We start from the raw sequence: 14,378 nt of genomic DNA, 5'->3' as shown, positions 1-14,378 counted from the left end.
CAGCTGAGCAACAGCAGATGTAAGCCTCAAGGAACTGCCTCTGGGCTGGTGCAGGGTGCCTTCCATCTACCGCACCTCTGCATTTCTACCCTCTTTGGCAGCCGCCTGCAACTGGGATGGGCTTCCCGGCTTCCCATCCCAACCGCTAACCCCCCTCGAGCAGCCGGGCTGGGGGTCAATTGGCCTCTGCCTTGCCCTGTCGGGTCCAGAACGGCCTACCCCGCAGGGCTCTTGTACAAGCGTGCAAGGGAAGGAACTCTGGAACCGCTGCAATAGAAGACCCACCCGGGAGCCGGAAGGAAGCTGCTGCAACTGTCGCCGCCGCCGCCGCCGCCGCCTTGGAGGGTAACTTCGCAACGGCCGGGCCGGGCCGGGCGGAGGAAGGCGGAGCAGAGGCTGCCTCTCTTCCTGCGCGACCTGCCGACAGAACCTGCTCCGCAGCGCGGCTGGCAGGAGCCGGCGGGCGCTAAGGCAGCGCAGCCCGCGAGATCGGGCCGGCGGCGGCGGCGGCGGCGGCTGCTGATTGAGGGAAACGTGAGCCTTGCCGAGCGGGCTGCCTACATCACTGCAGTGCTCTCACTGCGGAAAGAGAGGGGGACGGAGAGAGGCGGCGGCGGGCGAGCGGCGCTCCAGCACCGGGCAGCAGGAGGGCAGCGAGACTTCCCGATCTATCAGAAGCGAACGGCCTCGCCGCCCGCGGGCCGAGGCGACTCCGCGAGCCCGCGCATCTCCGGGCTTGGCCCACCCGCTCGCTCGCCGGAGAAGAATAGGCGAATCCGCCTCCGCGGCCTCTCTGGGTACCACTCGCGCCCGGGTGCAGCTTAGCATCCTCCGCCTCCGGGCCGCCAGGCAGCAGCTCGGCCGCGCGCCGCGTGCTGGAGGCAGGAGAGAGGACCCGCCGGCCGGGCGCTTCCCGTCGCCGCCTCCCTGCGGTCCCGGCACCGGAGCCCCCGGGCGCACCGGCTAAACGAGAGGACGCGGCGCTCACCGTCCCGCGCACCTGCTCAGCGGCTGAACAGCTGGAGCGGGGCCAGCCTGTGGGGGAGCCGAGCTGCGAAGGGCGACGCGGGGAAGACGCCTGGAGGCTCCTGGACAGCCGGAAGGGATCTGCTGGAGGTGAGGATGAGGGGGCGCAGCCGGGGGTGGGGGAGAATGCCCGTGAGCGATTGGTTGAGCATACGCACCAGGCAAAGCAACATGAGCACCAGAATAGCGAGGTCCTGCTAGCAGCCTAGCCTGGGAAGGTTTGGGGTGAGCCTTGATGGGGCTTGCCAGAGAGGGAGCAGGCCGTGGGCTTCTAGGCCTCTGCAAGCAGAACAGCGAGTAGAACCTCCTTGGCCTCAATTTGCCAGGCAATTTCCCTAAAAAGACACCCTTCCTCCTCCAATACCAATACCCGGAACCCTGTTGTTCCTTCATCACCTGGCCTTTTTCAGCACTAAAGCGTTTGCCCCTCGGCCTCACAAGTAAAGTTTCTGCAGACCAGAATGGGAAGGAAGGCAAGGGCGTTCTTTGGCCAGCCGGGTCAGTCTCTTTTGGAATTGGACTTGCAAACAGGCGCTCCTGGGACGGGCACCCTGGCAGCCAGGACGGGCTGGCCTCAAGTCTGCTCCAGAATGATGCGGGGCCTTTGAGCATCCTGGAGCTGCTCAGGTGGCAGCTGATGATGATACGTGAGATCTGGCAGAGCGGAAATGCCAGCCCTTCTGATTCCCTCTTGAGTACGTCCTGCCTGTCCTTGCCAGCACAGCTCATCCATCATAGCCCAAAGGCATCTTTCAACTCAAGTGGTCGGCAGATAAGAACTCTCCTTTCCCTCCTTCACTCCTGGCCATGGGCCACCTCCTCCTTCCTTTGCAAAACAGGCTTTCCCGGCTGTGCTTGGATTCGGCTGGTCAGCAGGACAAAAGGTGGATTGGTGCTCTCTCCTCCTGGCACTGGTTCTTCCTGAGGCCCCTTTAGGCTACCCTGAGAAGGCACCGTCCACCACTGCCCTTGGATCATTGCTCCTGAGAGGCCCATGGGCAACTCTTAGCTCAGCACGGGTGCAACTGCATTGCCATATGAAGTTTTCTGAAGCAAGAATCTGACTCACAAGCTTCCATCCTGAAAAGTTGGTCCACGTCAATGCCTCCTGGCTTGTGGTGGACAAACCGTAACCAGCTGCCCCAGTTGCTTATGTTTCTATTTGGGTGACGTTATACAAGATATACAAGTATTCCCATAGACCACAAATACCCCAGCCTTTTAGGGCAGGCTAGCTTCTTCAGTGAGGGTCTACCACTTCTGGTCTCCACATGACCCCTTGCCTCAGCCCTAGAAGAGCACTGCTGTGAAAGAGCCTTCAGTCTGACTTCAGCCTCTTGGGTTCCCAGACTCTCTCGAGACAGCGGCAGTTCCCGGGCTCCCCTGAGAAGAGGAAGTGACTGCACTTGCAAACTGCATCTGCGGTCAAGCTGTGGCTTGAGAGCAAGAGGAGCTGCGATGCAGGGCAGAGGCGAGGTCCTGTGCCTCTCAAATGCAGAAGGACCAGCAGCTCTTTAGGGGGTTTAGAAACCTGGCCCACGCTGCTTGAGTAGGCTGCTGCTTGGAGCTGTGGATGGAGGGATTCACACAGCCAGAAGCCACAGCCCTTGCCTGATCCTATCTTAAGTCGGGGCGGGGGGGAGGCCTGCCCACAGAGTCCAGCACTCACTTTGAAACAATTCTGTGCGGCCACCAAGGCAGCCTTGCAGGGGCAGTTCAGTTCTCCTTCCCCTTAGATGCCTGGACCCTGTGTACCAGCCCACCCCCCCGCCCAGGTTTCAAAAATGAAAGATCAGCTTACAGAGCACCAGACCCAGCAGAGAGCTACTGGCTCCCTCAGACCTCTCTCCACGGCAGGGTGGTAGCTGAAGCCCAGATAAAATGCTTGGCACAGAGAAGGTGCCCAATTCTGTCCCTGCTATCTCTGGGTAGGAAAGTCGCTGACAATCAGTGCTGAGCTCAGAAGGACCCCCATTCTCACACAGCGCTGTTGCTTCAGAGCAGAGAGCAGAGGAGAATAAAAATGTTCCTAGCCCCCAACAAATAAATATACAAAAAAAGGAGAGGTGTTAGGGCACTGAACAATTCAGCAGACGAATGGGGAAAGAACTGGCAGTCCCCAGTGCAGAGTTGAGCAAACCCATCACAGCACAGGGAAGACGGCTGGATGGGACAGTGGGTGTTTTTAAGGGAGGCCCTGTTTCCGAGTGCCTTTTGGAGGACCAGTCTTTGAAGGTATTTGCTCACGTGAGCCAATGGGTGGCTTTTATTGCACTCATTCTGCTGCTTTAGGGGGTGAGGGCACACTCAAATGCTGTCCAGTGATTTCAACTGTTCTGTTTGGTTTTCCAGAGGGGCTGAAAGGCCAGGCTGTTCCCTGTGAAGAAGGGGCAACTCTCCTGGAGGAAACCCACCCGCCGCCTGGCACCTGAGCAGGACCTGCTACACCTGGGGGCCTTTTTTCTGGGACCTAATCTCCAGGGAAGAGCTCTGAGAGAGGTGCACGTCAGAGCTCAGGAATTTGGAAAACACATTCTTGAGCATTGGTAGGATCTCCTCACATGTAAACAGGAATCAAGGCCCCAAAGGGAGGGAGAGCTCCAGGCTTGGCACCGGATGCTCCAATCACATTCCAGCGGGAGACGCGGCTTCAGCTCAACTCCTCTGCACCTGAGTGGGCTCAGCCACACGGGGCGGGAAAACAGCCAGCCAGCCAGCCAGAGCTCTTCCTGTGCTCATTTCCTTGCCGCTTGCCCAGCCAGCCTGCGGCATGTGATCCTGCCGGTGGAGTACTCTTCCCAGGAACAAGGCCAATGCCCTGCCACCCAGGAGAGCTGGACCGGTGGGCATAATCCCGAAAGACTTGTGTGACCAGTGACGTGGAACAGCACCCCTCTTCTTGCGACCTGCCTTTCGCCGGCAGTGTGGACAGCCCAGGCCGCGACGAGCATGACGGTGTGAGCCGTTTTGGCAGCAGCGCTCCGGGATGTGTCTCTGCCCTGCTATCATCCTCCAGCACCACCCCTTCATGGTCCGCACCCGGTTCAAAGCCTGGCTTGCTGCAAGCGCCATCTAGCCTCATGCAGGAGACCTTCGGAGAAACCAAAACTGCGGACAGGAACGTGAAGAGCCTCCTCATGTCATGTCTGAAAGGGCAGCAGGTCATCATCAAAATGGAGGCCATGAAGATTATCCACCCGGAGAAGTTCTCGGAGCTGCAGAGCTCCCAGTCACGCTACATGCCGGCAGCCCGCCGGGACCCTCCCCTGGTCGCCAAGCGGGCCTGGCCTTCAGAATCTGAGATCATCGTTAATCAGGCCTGCGGTGACATCCCAGCCCTAGACAACAATCCAGGACCCCTGGGGCTATCCCGGACCCCGCCCTTGCCCCGGCGCGAGAGGCCGTATCAAGGGCAGCGCAAGGGCGGCTCCGACATCTGCTACCACCGCCAAACGCCAGCCTCGGATGAGGTGATCGTCAACCAGTACGTCCTGCACCCTTCCACTCCGTGTGAACCACTGGAGTGCCCCACCTGTGGCCACACGTACAACTTCACCAACAAACGTCCACGCATCCTCTCCTGCCTGCACTCGGTGTGTGAGGAGTGCCTGCAGATCCTCTATGAGTCCTGTCCAAAGTATAAGTTCATCTCCTGCCCCACGTGCAAGAGGGAAACGGTGCTCTTCACTGACTACGGGCTGGCCGCCCTGGCGGTGAACACCAGCATCCTCAACAGGCTGCCGGCCGAAGCCCTCTCGGCCAACCAGGTGCAGTGGAGCAGTGAGACGGACCGCAGCTGCTATCAGACCTTCCGTCAGTACTGTGGGGCAGCCTGCACTTGCCACATCCGGAACCCGCTGTCTTCTTGTGCCATCATGTAAGCCACACGTTTCCGACCCTGCCCCTGGCCTGCCGCCCGAAGTCTTTCACCGGCCTCAGCAGTGGGACTGCATGAGAGAGAACAGCGTGGCTTCCGTAGGCCCTGGGAGGTGCTGAAGCAGACCAGAATAGCCCCCCATTGGTTCTCCGGGATCTGTTGCTACCCGGCTGTGGACTCCCCTTGTACTTTGAGGGCTAGGACGGAACGGCCGCTGCTCCGGGGAGAGATGCATCGCAGGATCGACATTGGGGCCAGACCCGGCAGGGAGGGCGTGCTCCCAGTTGTGGCTGTCAGAAGAACCATCTGGAAGTGTTGTAGAGACCTCACAGCCCACTGCCACCCCTTCCGTCCAGCGCCCCTCCCTCCATGCATCCTGAGAGACCCCACACCACACTTGGGTGGGATCTTCGAGGGCTGGATCTGATCTCTTTCTTTTCGGCTCACGGCTCGGTCCCAGCAGATTATGCTTGTACTGGCGGTGAGAACAGGGCAGTTGTTGGGAGAAGAGCCAAGGCAGGATCCTGGAACAACACAGAAACGCCAGGCAGGGCCTGTGCTGGAAGCCAATGCAGACACTGGTTTTAAGTTATTTGCCAAAGCTCCTGACTCTGTGGCCAAGTGCTGTAGACTTACTCAGTGCTGCCGAGTCCAGTTGCAAACAGGAGTCCCCTATGGAATCACCCTGTTTCCCCGACGCAAACCCTTTGAGGAAATGGAAGATAAATGTGCATTTAGATCCTCATTTTGGAGGATGTGCACCTCACCACTGTTTCAGAAACACATCTTGTTTGGGCCCTCGCTGCTGAATAGAGTGGACTGAGATCTCTGTGGCCTTGGGTTGTGTCCCTTTGGGGAGGAGAAAAGGTGCACCCACAGCAGCAGAAGCCCACAGACCTGGCAGGCAGCACCTTCCTGCCTGGGACATTGAGCCTCCTCCTGGGAAAAGGAAGGTGGACCCTGGTCTCTCCCGTCCAGGGCAATTTCAGGTGGACAGGGTGTGGGCCACTCCCCAGTGCTAGCCAGCTCCTGCCTCCCGATGACAGCACTGTGTATGAAGACCTCTCAGCTCACGGAAAAGACCTTCCTGGATGAAGGGGCAAGTTCTTGGCGGCCCGTGCGGCTTGGTCATTTGAGTGCCGTGGCGGTATCGGGCTGGGGGCGGGGAAGAATACCTATTTCCTCTGGCAGAGCTTGGTCTTGGGGAAGGTACCACTCTTGCAAAACAGTCTCTGCCAAGTTAGAAATAAAAAAAAAAGCCATAACTTGACCCGTGTCCGATCAGCATCTGAGGCCAGACTCACAGAAAGGGGCATCCCTTGGCAGCCCATCTCTTGAGGCGCAGCCCCGCGTGTCCAGGCCCGGGGGAGAAGGGGACACTGGGGCTCTGGCTTTCTCAAGCAATCCGGGCAGGCTTAGGTTCAGTTTAAGCTGCCAGAGGGTCTTTCCAGAAGCAAGCAGAAAGGCTGCTCGTGGCCGGCAGTGAGGCATAAGGGAACATTACCAGGTCACACTGGATCTAGGGATGCTGCAGCATGAGGAGGTTGGGACCAAATCTGGAGGCAGGGCCTCGCGGTACTCTGACAAGTCCTCATGGTAGAGTTCAGAGCTACCTCAGAGGAGGGATGCTCGACTCCTGCCCACCAGGGTCGCGGACATGGGACAAAAGGGCGGAGCTGCCTTATCCAGGCCTTTCTGCTTCACTTCTGCAGGGCTGGGAAGGGTGAACTGAGTCCCCTGGATCAATCTCAAGGGATGAGCGGTGAAGCGCAAAGTTTCTCGGTGGCCTGGGGACTTCCAGTCCAACCACCCAGGAACACCTCGGCTCAGGAAATGTCTGGAATTGTCTTGGCCAAAGGCCCATAGCCGCCTATACCTCCAGTAGGTTGTTGAGCCTCGGCCGGAGCCCAGATGGACAGTCTTCAGTGGGCACCGGAGCGGGAAGGAGGCAGCTGCAGCAGCCAACCCAGAAAACAAGGTTGCTGATGATGAAGATCCTGTTTTATACCTGGTGGTCTTGTTAACCCTCAGCCAAATCTCCTAAATAAATAATGCTCCTGAACCAAAACGGACACACGCTCTCCATTCAAAAGATATGTCTGTGTGTGTGTAGAGAGGGGCCAGCCCGCAAGGAGTCCTTGCAGTGGATTGAGGTGCTGGAACAACGTATGGCAGGAATAGGGTGGGAGCACAAGAAATCACGCAGAGCCGGCTCAGGCTTAAGCCAGCTAAGCAGCTGCTCCCCACCCCACAGAACCAGTGCAGTGAACCTCTGGGAGGGGGGATCTTAGCAGACTTGTGCCAGCATTTGTGGTACAGGGAGGGAGGCCGGCCGAGCGGCACAGTGACCCTGCAAACATCTTGAGCCTTGGCTGTACCTGAGGATCAGAGCTGTGGCATTTCCTGCCCTGCTCCTTCTCCTCAGTGGCCCTCTGTAGCTCAGAGAGGCCACTCCTCTCCCTGGCGCATGAATTCCCTTTTAACAAGACCACTCATGCACTGCTAGTTGAAAGACTGTGCTTGGCATGCAGATACGAGAGCACTTGGGGCAAGGGGGGCATGAGGGAGGAGGCATGGACTCTGCTCTGGATTCTCTGCTGGAGCCAACAAAATCTGGTTCCTTGCCATGCCAAGTCTCGGTGGTGGCGGTGGGGAGGCCGTGGTCCATTGCTGCCTCCTCTCTTCCTCCACTCTCTATCAGCATCAACGGAGGAAAAGGCTACGCTATCAACGCACCCATTTGACGGCAACTGTTTTTCAAAGCAAACAAAAAGGCAGAAGAAACGCTTCATTCAAACCATACAAGAGAAGTCCAGTTCAAAGGAGACCTTACGGGGAAGCAGCGCCCACCTCGTTCACGTCGGCTCTTTGCGAACTCCTCGTTCAAAATGCAAAAGGACTAGCAAGTCCAGGTAGGCCGCAGTGGTAACATGCACATTTACTTGAGAACTGGGGAACCTTCTGCGGTCTCCGGTGCAGAACTGGTGCCCGGCATCTAATCTCTGAGCAACTGCAGTGTGTATTGTCTTTTCACCAGGGCCGCCTCAAAGATCCGGACTGCAGGCAGACTCAGCTGAGTTCTGGGCCACAGGCTTCTGGTCAGACTTCCTCAGCTGAGTTCTCCGTCTGCAGCCAGAGACCCCTAGCAGATGGCTCAGACTGACTCGATTAGGGCACCTTCATTATCCTCATAAACAAACACAACATGAAAGCCTGCAGGCAAGACGGAATTTCATTTCCTTATCCAGAACCACTTTAAAAACATTGAACCACCAACTGAAGGAAAAGCTTTGTGAAACCTGGGCTCATCCAGCGGGTCTCCAAGAGGTCAAATTTTCATCTCCTTGAGGAGGCGGTCACCTGCCACCCAAGAGACGCGAGGAGCCTGGGGCAAGAACAACCCTCAGGGGCAAAACAGGAAAGCAAACCAGTTTCTCTGGACAGTCTGAGAGATGCAACTGGCTGGCAAGGGGGGGAAGGAGGAAGGAGAGCAGCGATGTTGTTTCTGGCACCACAGCTCCCTTTTCTGGGGAAGCATCCCCCCCTATTCTTTTCCTGACTTGTTGCTGCAAAGAGGCCAAGGCAGGCTTGGGCTTCATCAGATCTTCCTCTTCTGCATCAGCCCCCACTTCTGGAAAAACACTTCCTCCTGTTTTTGAATTATTTGCTGAAATCTTGCTAATCTCTCCCAAGAGATTGTTTCCGAGGGGGTGTAAGATGGTGGGTGAATTTGCACACATGGATGCTAAAGCCCCACACAATGGACCCCACAGTCTCCCATCTATTCTCAGAGACACCCCCCCCCCCGTTTTAATGTCCATGCAGGTCATTGCAGGCTGTTAATGTCCATGCATGGGCATGGGAGGAGTGGGAGCAGGCAAGGCTGGTGAAGCCATCTGGCATATGCATGCATGTTGCTGCATCTTCATTCTCACCAACAGGTTTCTGAAGCAGCTTGTGTTATGTTCTGCAGCCTCAACCCCAGGAAAACAAATGGATGCTGAGCATGGCATTCCCTTTTGCAAACACGTGGGCTATTGTTTAGGACCAAAGAACGTTCCCGGCGTTCAAGCTGGAAAGAGACTGGCTACCACTAATTGCCCCTTTGACACTGGATGAGCCCAAAGGGGTCATCTCAGGCTTCCAGGGAACCGCAGCAACAGATCTGGAGCACAAAAGAGCCCGTTCCGGGTGACAGGGCCCATTACATACACTGTTCCACTGGGTGGGAAAGAGGGACAGGAACGTCCTGTGGTGAGCAAAGCAAGAGGCCAAGTGGGCAGAGAAGGCAGGCCTGGGGATGCCAGTGCGCAGCCAGGAGCCACAGAAATCAGCAGCACACAAAGCACAACCCAGATTGCACATGGAAGCAGACAAACCGGACCATCCATCTTCAGCTAAGCACCCAGGCTGGGGTAAAACGAGAGCCCAAGGCCACCACTGTGACACACCCATTGCTTGGGAATTTCTAATCCAGTCCCAAAGGGAGCTCTCAAAACACACGACAGAGCCCTTTAAGGGAAGGGGCAGTGAATATGTCTGGCCATGCAAATTCACTGGCCAGAAGCTCCTTCCCACTGCCCAACTTCCTGTGTTGTTCAAGGTACCCAGCTAGACCCTGATGCTAAACCTGCAGCTTCAACAGAAGACCTTCAGTGTTTTCAAGTGGGGAAAAGTGGTCGTTTGCTTTGCCTCCTCCACACACCTCTGCAATCTGTTCCTCCACATGGTTCTTGTGACATGGTGGAAAGAGGAAGTGGTTCTTTTGATGAAGCTGCAGGTTTTGATGAAGCTGATGTATCTGCAACAAGGTGAGAAATGCTTCAAAAGGGGAGAAACAGTCTAGAAGAGAGCAGGCAGTCAGGGCTGAGGTAGGGCAAAAAAAAAAAGTGACTGGCAATAAGTTTAGACACACGGGTAGGAAAAAAGTACTTCCCAGTGTCATGGGAGCTGGGTGGTGCATTCAATTTGTGTTGTAAGTAACCCTTCTGCACACAACGCATCATGAACTGATGGAATTCATTGCTACATGGCACAATCTGCATGCTCACCGCCTTTGTTCCCTAGCTCAAAGCATCATTTTTCTAAACCCTGGAAACCACATGTATCACCAGAACAGCCTTCAAGCCAGCCGTGCACCTGATGCGTTCTTCTGACAGAGTCTGGCATGTGGAGTCCCTGGTGCTCTCTGAGCCTCATTGTTTTCTTGCAGACATTTCATTGCCAGACTAGGCAACATCTTCAGAGTCAAGCATGCCGAGCAAGTTCAGAGGACAGGAGAAAGGCCCAGGAACCCTTGCAAACACTTCACACGCTTCGGGCCATGAGGGGAACAGCAGCATGACCCCCACCATAGCATACAGAGCTGAAACTAAAGGGACGGCAACGTGGAGGCCCCTCTCCCCATGGTAAGGGTCCTGGGCCTCTTCTGGCAGGGTTCCCAGATGCCATCCCCTTTTAGAAGAAACAGACAAACCAAGGCTGCCCTCTGCGACACAAGACCTGTCCCACAGGCTGGATTTCACGGTTGTGGAGGAAGCATTCTTCATTTTTGTCTTCCTTTCTGAATGTGTGTCTGGAAACAAAGCAGCCACACTGAAAATACATTTGGACGTGGCGAAGGCTCTGCTCTTAGCCCTCCTTCTTTGGGAGGGCGGGGTGCACAGTCCTGTTTCTGCTATTTCAGCAACACCCTTTCAAACAAGACTCTCAAGATGGAAGATGCCGGTACCAGGCACGGAATGGGTTCTCTGGGTCCGAGTGAGGAAGCTGAGGGGATGGGGACAGGGAGGGGGGCGTGAGCACCCTTGGAAATATAGCTAAAAGGGGCTGAGAAGGATGAGTATTTGGCCACGTTCCTATTTTTCCCTACAGAAAATGAAGACACCCAAACGTGGGAGTCAGCTGGTAACTAGGGAGTGCCCAGGAGCACCCAAAAGAGGATGACCAGCGACAGACCAGTGTGTGTGTGTGGGGGGGGGTGTTCTGCTTTTCCTGTGTGTGTGTGTGTGTGTATGGACTGAGAATAGGCTCCAGGATAAGTGTCGGCTGGATGGCGATGGCCAGCTGGCACCACCCGATTTCTCCCTCTCCTGCTCTGCAGGGCAAGGCAGCCTCTCTCTTCCCATCCTTCCTGACACACCACAAAGCTCGTGTGTGTTGCCAAGCAACAAGCATGAGAAGCACCGCTCCCCCAGCCGTGCCCCCTCCTCTTTCCTGACCACACTCCATGTGTGGGCTTCTGCTGGTCTGTGGGAGCCTGCTGACCCTGGGGGAGGTGCTCATGAGCCCCCACCCTGCCCCCAAGAAGGGGCTCACACTGAAGGGCCCCGAGCAGGCAACACCTCAAGTGCTCACTAAGCAGAATCACTTCCAGGACAGTGTGGAAACCCTGACGAAAAGGGAAGCCACACACCTCGCTGGCAACAAGCACGGAAGGGACTGAAAGCGAGGCAGCCATTCTCAGAAAGCCTTTATATGCACAACGCAGGGTATTTCGCCTTCAAGCGGGGCAGCCGGGAGGCCACAGATGTCTTCCATTCCTCTTCCCAATGCGCAGGTGGACAGACTGGCTGAGCAGTTGCTCCGAAGCCTCCTGGCCTGATACAGTCCACAGATGCAGCAGGGCCAGGAGAGAGAGCAAAGGGGCTTCTGGGCGGCTGCCGACCGGCCTGGCTCTCTCCCCCTGCCCTCAGGGCAGGCCGTGCCAGCCTCTCTCCCTGTCCTCTGCCTGGCCTCCTCGGCGGCTCCTCCGCATGGCAAGCAGAGGGCGCCTGGCACCTGCTGAGTCACGCCAAGCCAGAAACCCGATGCGCTTGCTCAAGCAGAGTGCCTGGCAGCTCCCAGCACCAAGGGGATGGGCCTTCTTCAGCAGCAACCATGCCCTGCGTCACCCAGCTCTGCCGCTCATGCTGCTGGGCAAGAGGGCTCTCCAATTTGCCAGCACCCGCACGTGGGCCAAACGATGCGTCCAGGGAAGGAACGTCAGGGTCATCCAAAAGCACAGGATGCTCTGCTGCCAAAGTGCTCACCCTGCGGGGCACCGGGGACCAGCCCCTCCCTCTGCTGCACCCTCAGGGCTGGGATAGCTCCTGCAGGGGCTCGGGCCATTGGGCACTCGCAGCCAGGGCACCAAGAAGCAGAGCAGCCATGCTGCGGCCCACTTTCTTTCCTCCTGCTCACTTCCCTGGGTGTTCAGGACCAACATCTTAGGCGCTGCAGGAGGCATCAGCAGCAGCCCCGATGCTGCGCCCCTGGCATGTGCCCCGTCCTCTGCTTTTCACAAGCCTCCTTCCCGAGGAACCTAGCTCTTTCCGGCTGGAGCAGAGAGTGGGAAGCAGGCCACGGCAGCTCTCGGTTCCCAAGGAGGCGACGGCAGGACTGGCAGGGGCGCTCAGGCCCTCCCTTGGTTAGGAGGCTGTGCTGGGGGTCTTCCACCTTGCTCGGCCCCAGCCCCCTCCACAGAGCAACGGGCGAGCCAGGCCACGTCAGCACCAGTCCTATTTGTCCAGGATGAGGAACAGCAGCAGCAGCAAGAAAATGGGCAGAAAGACCAGCAGGAGGCTCAGCATCTCCGCGGCAGCCAGGCCCAACAGGGCTGCCCGGTAGCCCCAGCGGCAACGGCACTCCAGCCGGGCCAGGCCACCAATCAGGCAGGCCGGGTAGCGGAGGCAGGGGAAGAAGCCCATCACACGGCTGGTGTGAAAGCGGACCTGAAAGCGGTGCTCCAGGCCCCCCCAGAACCCCGGCTGCTGGGGTGGCAGCGGGCCGAAGGCCGGAGGCACCACAGTGGGGCCCTGGGTGGAGCTCAGCAGCAGCAGCTCCTCCTGGAGCCTGCAGATCTCCCACTCCATCATAGGCGTCTTCTGGCGACAGATGGGGCAGCGCACACGGCCGATGTCAGCGGAGCTGGCCGCCTCCAGGATGGCCCGCAGGCACCGGCCGCAGAGCACGTGGCTGCAGTTGAGCAAGGCTGGCTTGCAGCGGTCGTGGTCGTAGACCTCCGTGCAGATGGGGCACTCCTGCTCTTCACCTGCGGCACCCTCGGCCTGGATACAACAGGACTGCGGTGGGGCCCTGTGGGCCTTGCTCCCCAGCAGGGAATCCTGTTCCATCCTGCCCACCTCTTCCCCCAAGGGGAGCTCGCACCTGCTTCCGGCCTGGGAGCCCTCCTCCTCCTCCTCCCCCGCTGCAGGGGCTGCACGCCCAGCTTCGTCCCGTGCCTCTTCGGTCACAGAAGAAAGCCTCCCGGGGTCAGGGGAGTCTCCAGGATCCACACAGAGCAGTCCCAGAACTCCTTTCAGGTGCCAAATGGCGAGCACGCTGCTTGGCTCCTCCTCTGGAGGACCCAACTGGTCCTCTGCAGTTGGCCCGGTCCTCGCCCACTCACCTTCACCGCCATCCTCCTCGTCCTCTATAAGGAGGGGGCCAGTCCACTCTTCCTCTGGCAAGTCCTGCTGAAAGTTGTCTGAAGAGTGGGCAGCCCTGGACTCAAACAACTCCTCCTCAGGGTGAACCGCCACAGCTGGTCCTGCCCCGAGGGCCAACTCTGAGGGGATTGTCCCCATCCCAATCTTGCTACCAGCTTCGAGGTAATGTAATCCCGAGGACCAGCAGCTGCAGTCTTCTGCTTCCTGTGGCCAAAGCTGCCCACGGGACATGGCATGCTCCCATCTCACCTGCCTCAAAACTCCTGCCCAAGGAAGGGCCACTGCCTCGTGCGTCGTCGGAGGACAGGGCTCCACGGCCCTCCACTCTGCAGCTACCCAAGCCCAGCGAGCAGCCCAAATGTCCAGCTGCCAACCAACCGGAAGGCTGGCAACAGCTGGGATCCTCAGTCAACTTGGGAGGCTCTCAGCAGCTCCCAGCCCAGAGCAAAGCAGCTCCCAATCGGCTGCGGAGGCGGGGCCAGGGGGCGGGGCGCAGGTAAAGCCACCCAGGTTGCTCCACGGGCAGGCACAGCTTCTGTCCTCCGCACTGACATGGCGCAACAGTGAGCCCAAGGCTGGGTTTCTGTGGGAGGAGGGGGCTCTCCATCTCAAAGCTTGGTTTCCTCCCTTCTTTGGGTGGGCCATCTTTTTCTGGATGAGGAAACAGCATTGCTCCAAGCAGCAACCCGTTCCAAGCGCAGATGTGCTCCCTTTTTAAAAGGAGGCAGCACTTTGCGTCTAGTTCGACAGAGAACACCGCTCAGAATACGATTAAGGCCATATTAAGGTACCATCCAAGAGCATTCCCCCCTTTCCCCTTCTTCCGCCAGGCCCACGTTGATGCGGCCTCGTGTGGATGCCCCCGAGCAGCGTCTCTGTGGAGGGAGGAATCCAGGCCCAGAATGCCAGTTCCGAGGACAAAAAACCCAGGAGGCTGATGCCTGTGGAAGCCGACTGTGCCCTCGTTCCCTGACAATCCATGTTCCCCAGCTCTTGGAGGGGAGAGAGCAGAAGGCAGAGCCAGGCTGGCTCGGAAGCGACGGTCC

The 14,378-nt window shown here is 58.0% G+C and overlaps 2 protein-coding genes across 2 annotated transcripts; one reads left to right on the top strand and one right to left on the bottom strand.

Moving 5' to 3' along the window:
• The first annotated feature begins 3,929 nt into the window (after positions 1–3,929).
• RNF208 (ring finger protein 208) lies at positions 3,930–5,036 on the top strand. Its single transcript, XM_063316044.1, has one exon. It carries the CDS (start codon positions 4,107–4,109, stop codon positions 4,905–4,907), a length of 801 nt encoding a protein of 266 aa, XP_063172114.1. The 5' UTR covers positions 3,930–4,106; the 3' UTR covers positions 4,908–5,036.
• Positions 5,037–12,333: 7,297 nt separating this feature from the next.
• LOC134506262 (uncharacterized) lies at positions 12,334–13,824 on the bottom strand. The gene has a single exon (XM_063316395.1). It carries the CDS (start codon positions 13,561–13,563, stop codon positions 12,403–12,405), a length of 1,161 nt encoding a protein of 386 aa, XP_063172465.1. The 5' UTR covers positions 13,564–13,824; the 3' UTR covers positions 12,334–12,402.
• Positions 13,825–14,378: the final 554 nt, after the last annotated feature.

The sequence above is a fragment of the Candoia aspera genome, chromosome 16 (assembly GCF_035149785.1).
Source record: "Candoia aspera isolate rCanAsp1 chromosome 16, rCanAsp1.hap2, whole genome shotgun sequence".
Lineage (NCBI taxonomy): Eukaryota > Metazoa > Chordata > Lepidosauria > Squamata > Boidae > Candoia > Candoia aspera.
Note: the sequence above shows the minus strand (reverse complement) of the source record. Positions and strands in the feature narration are given on the sequence as shown.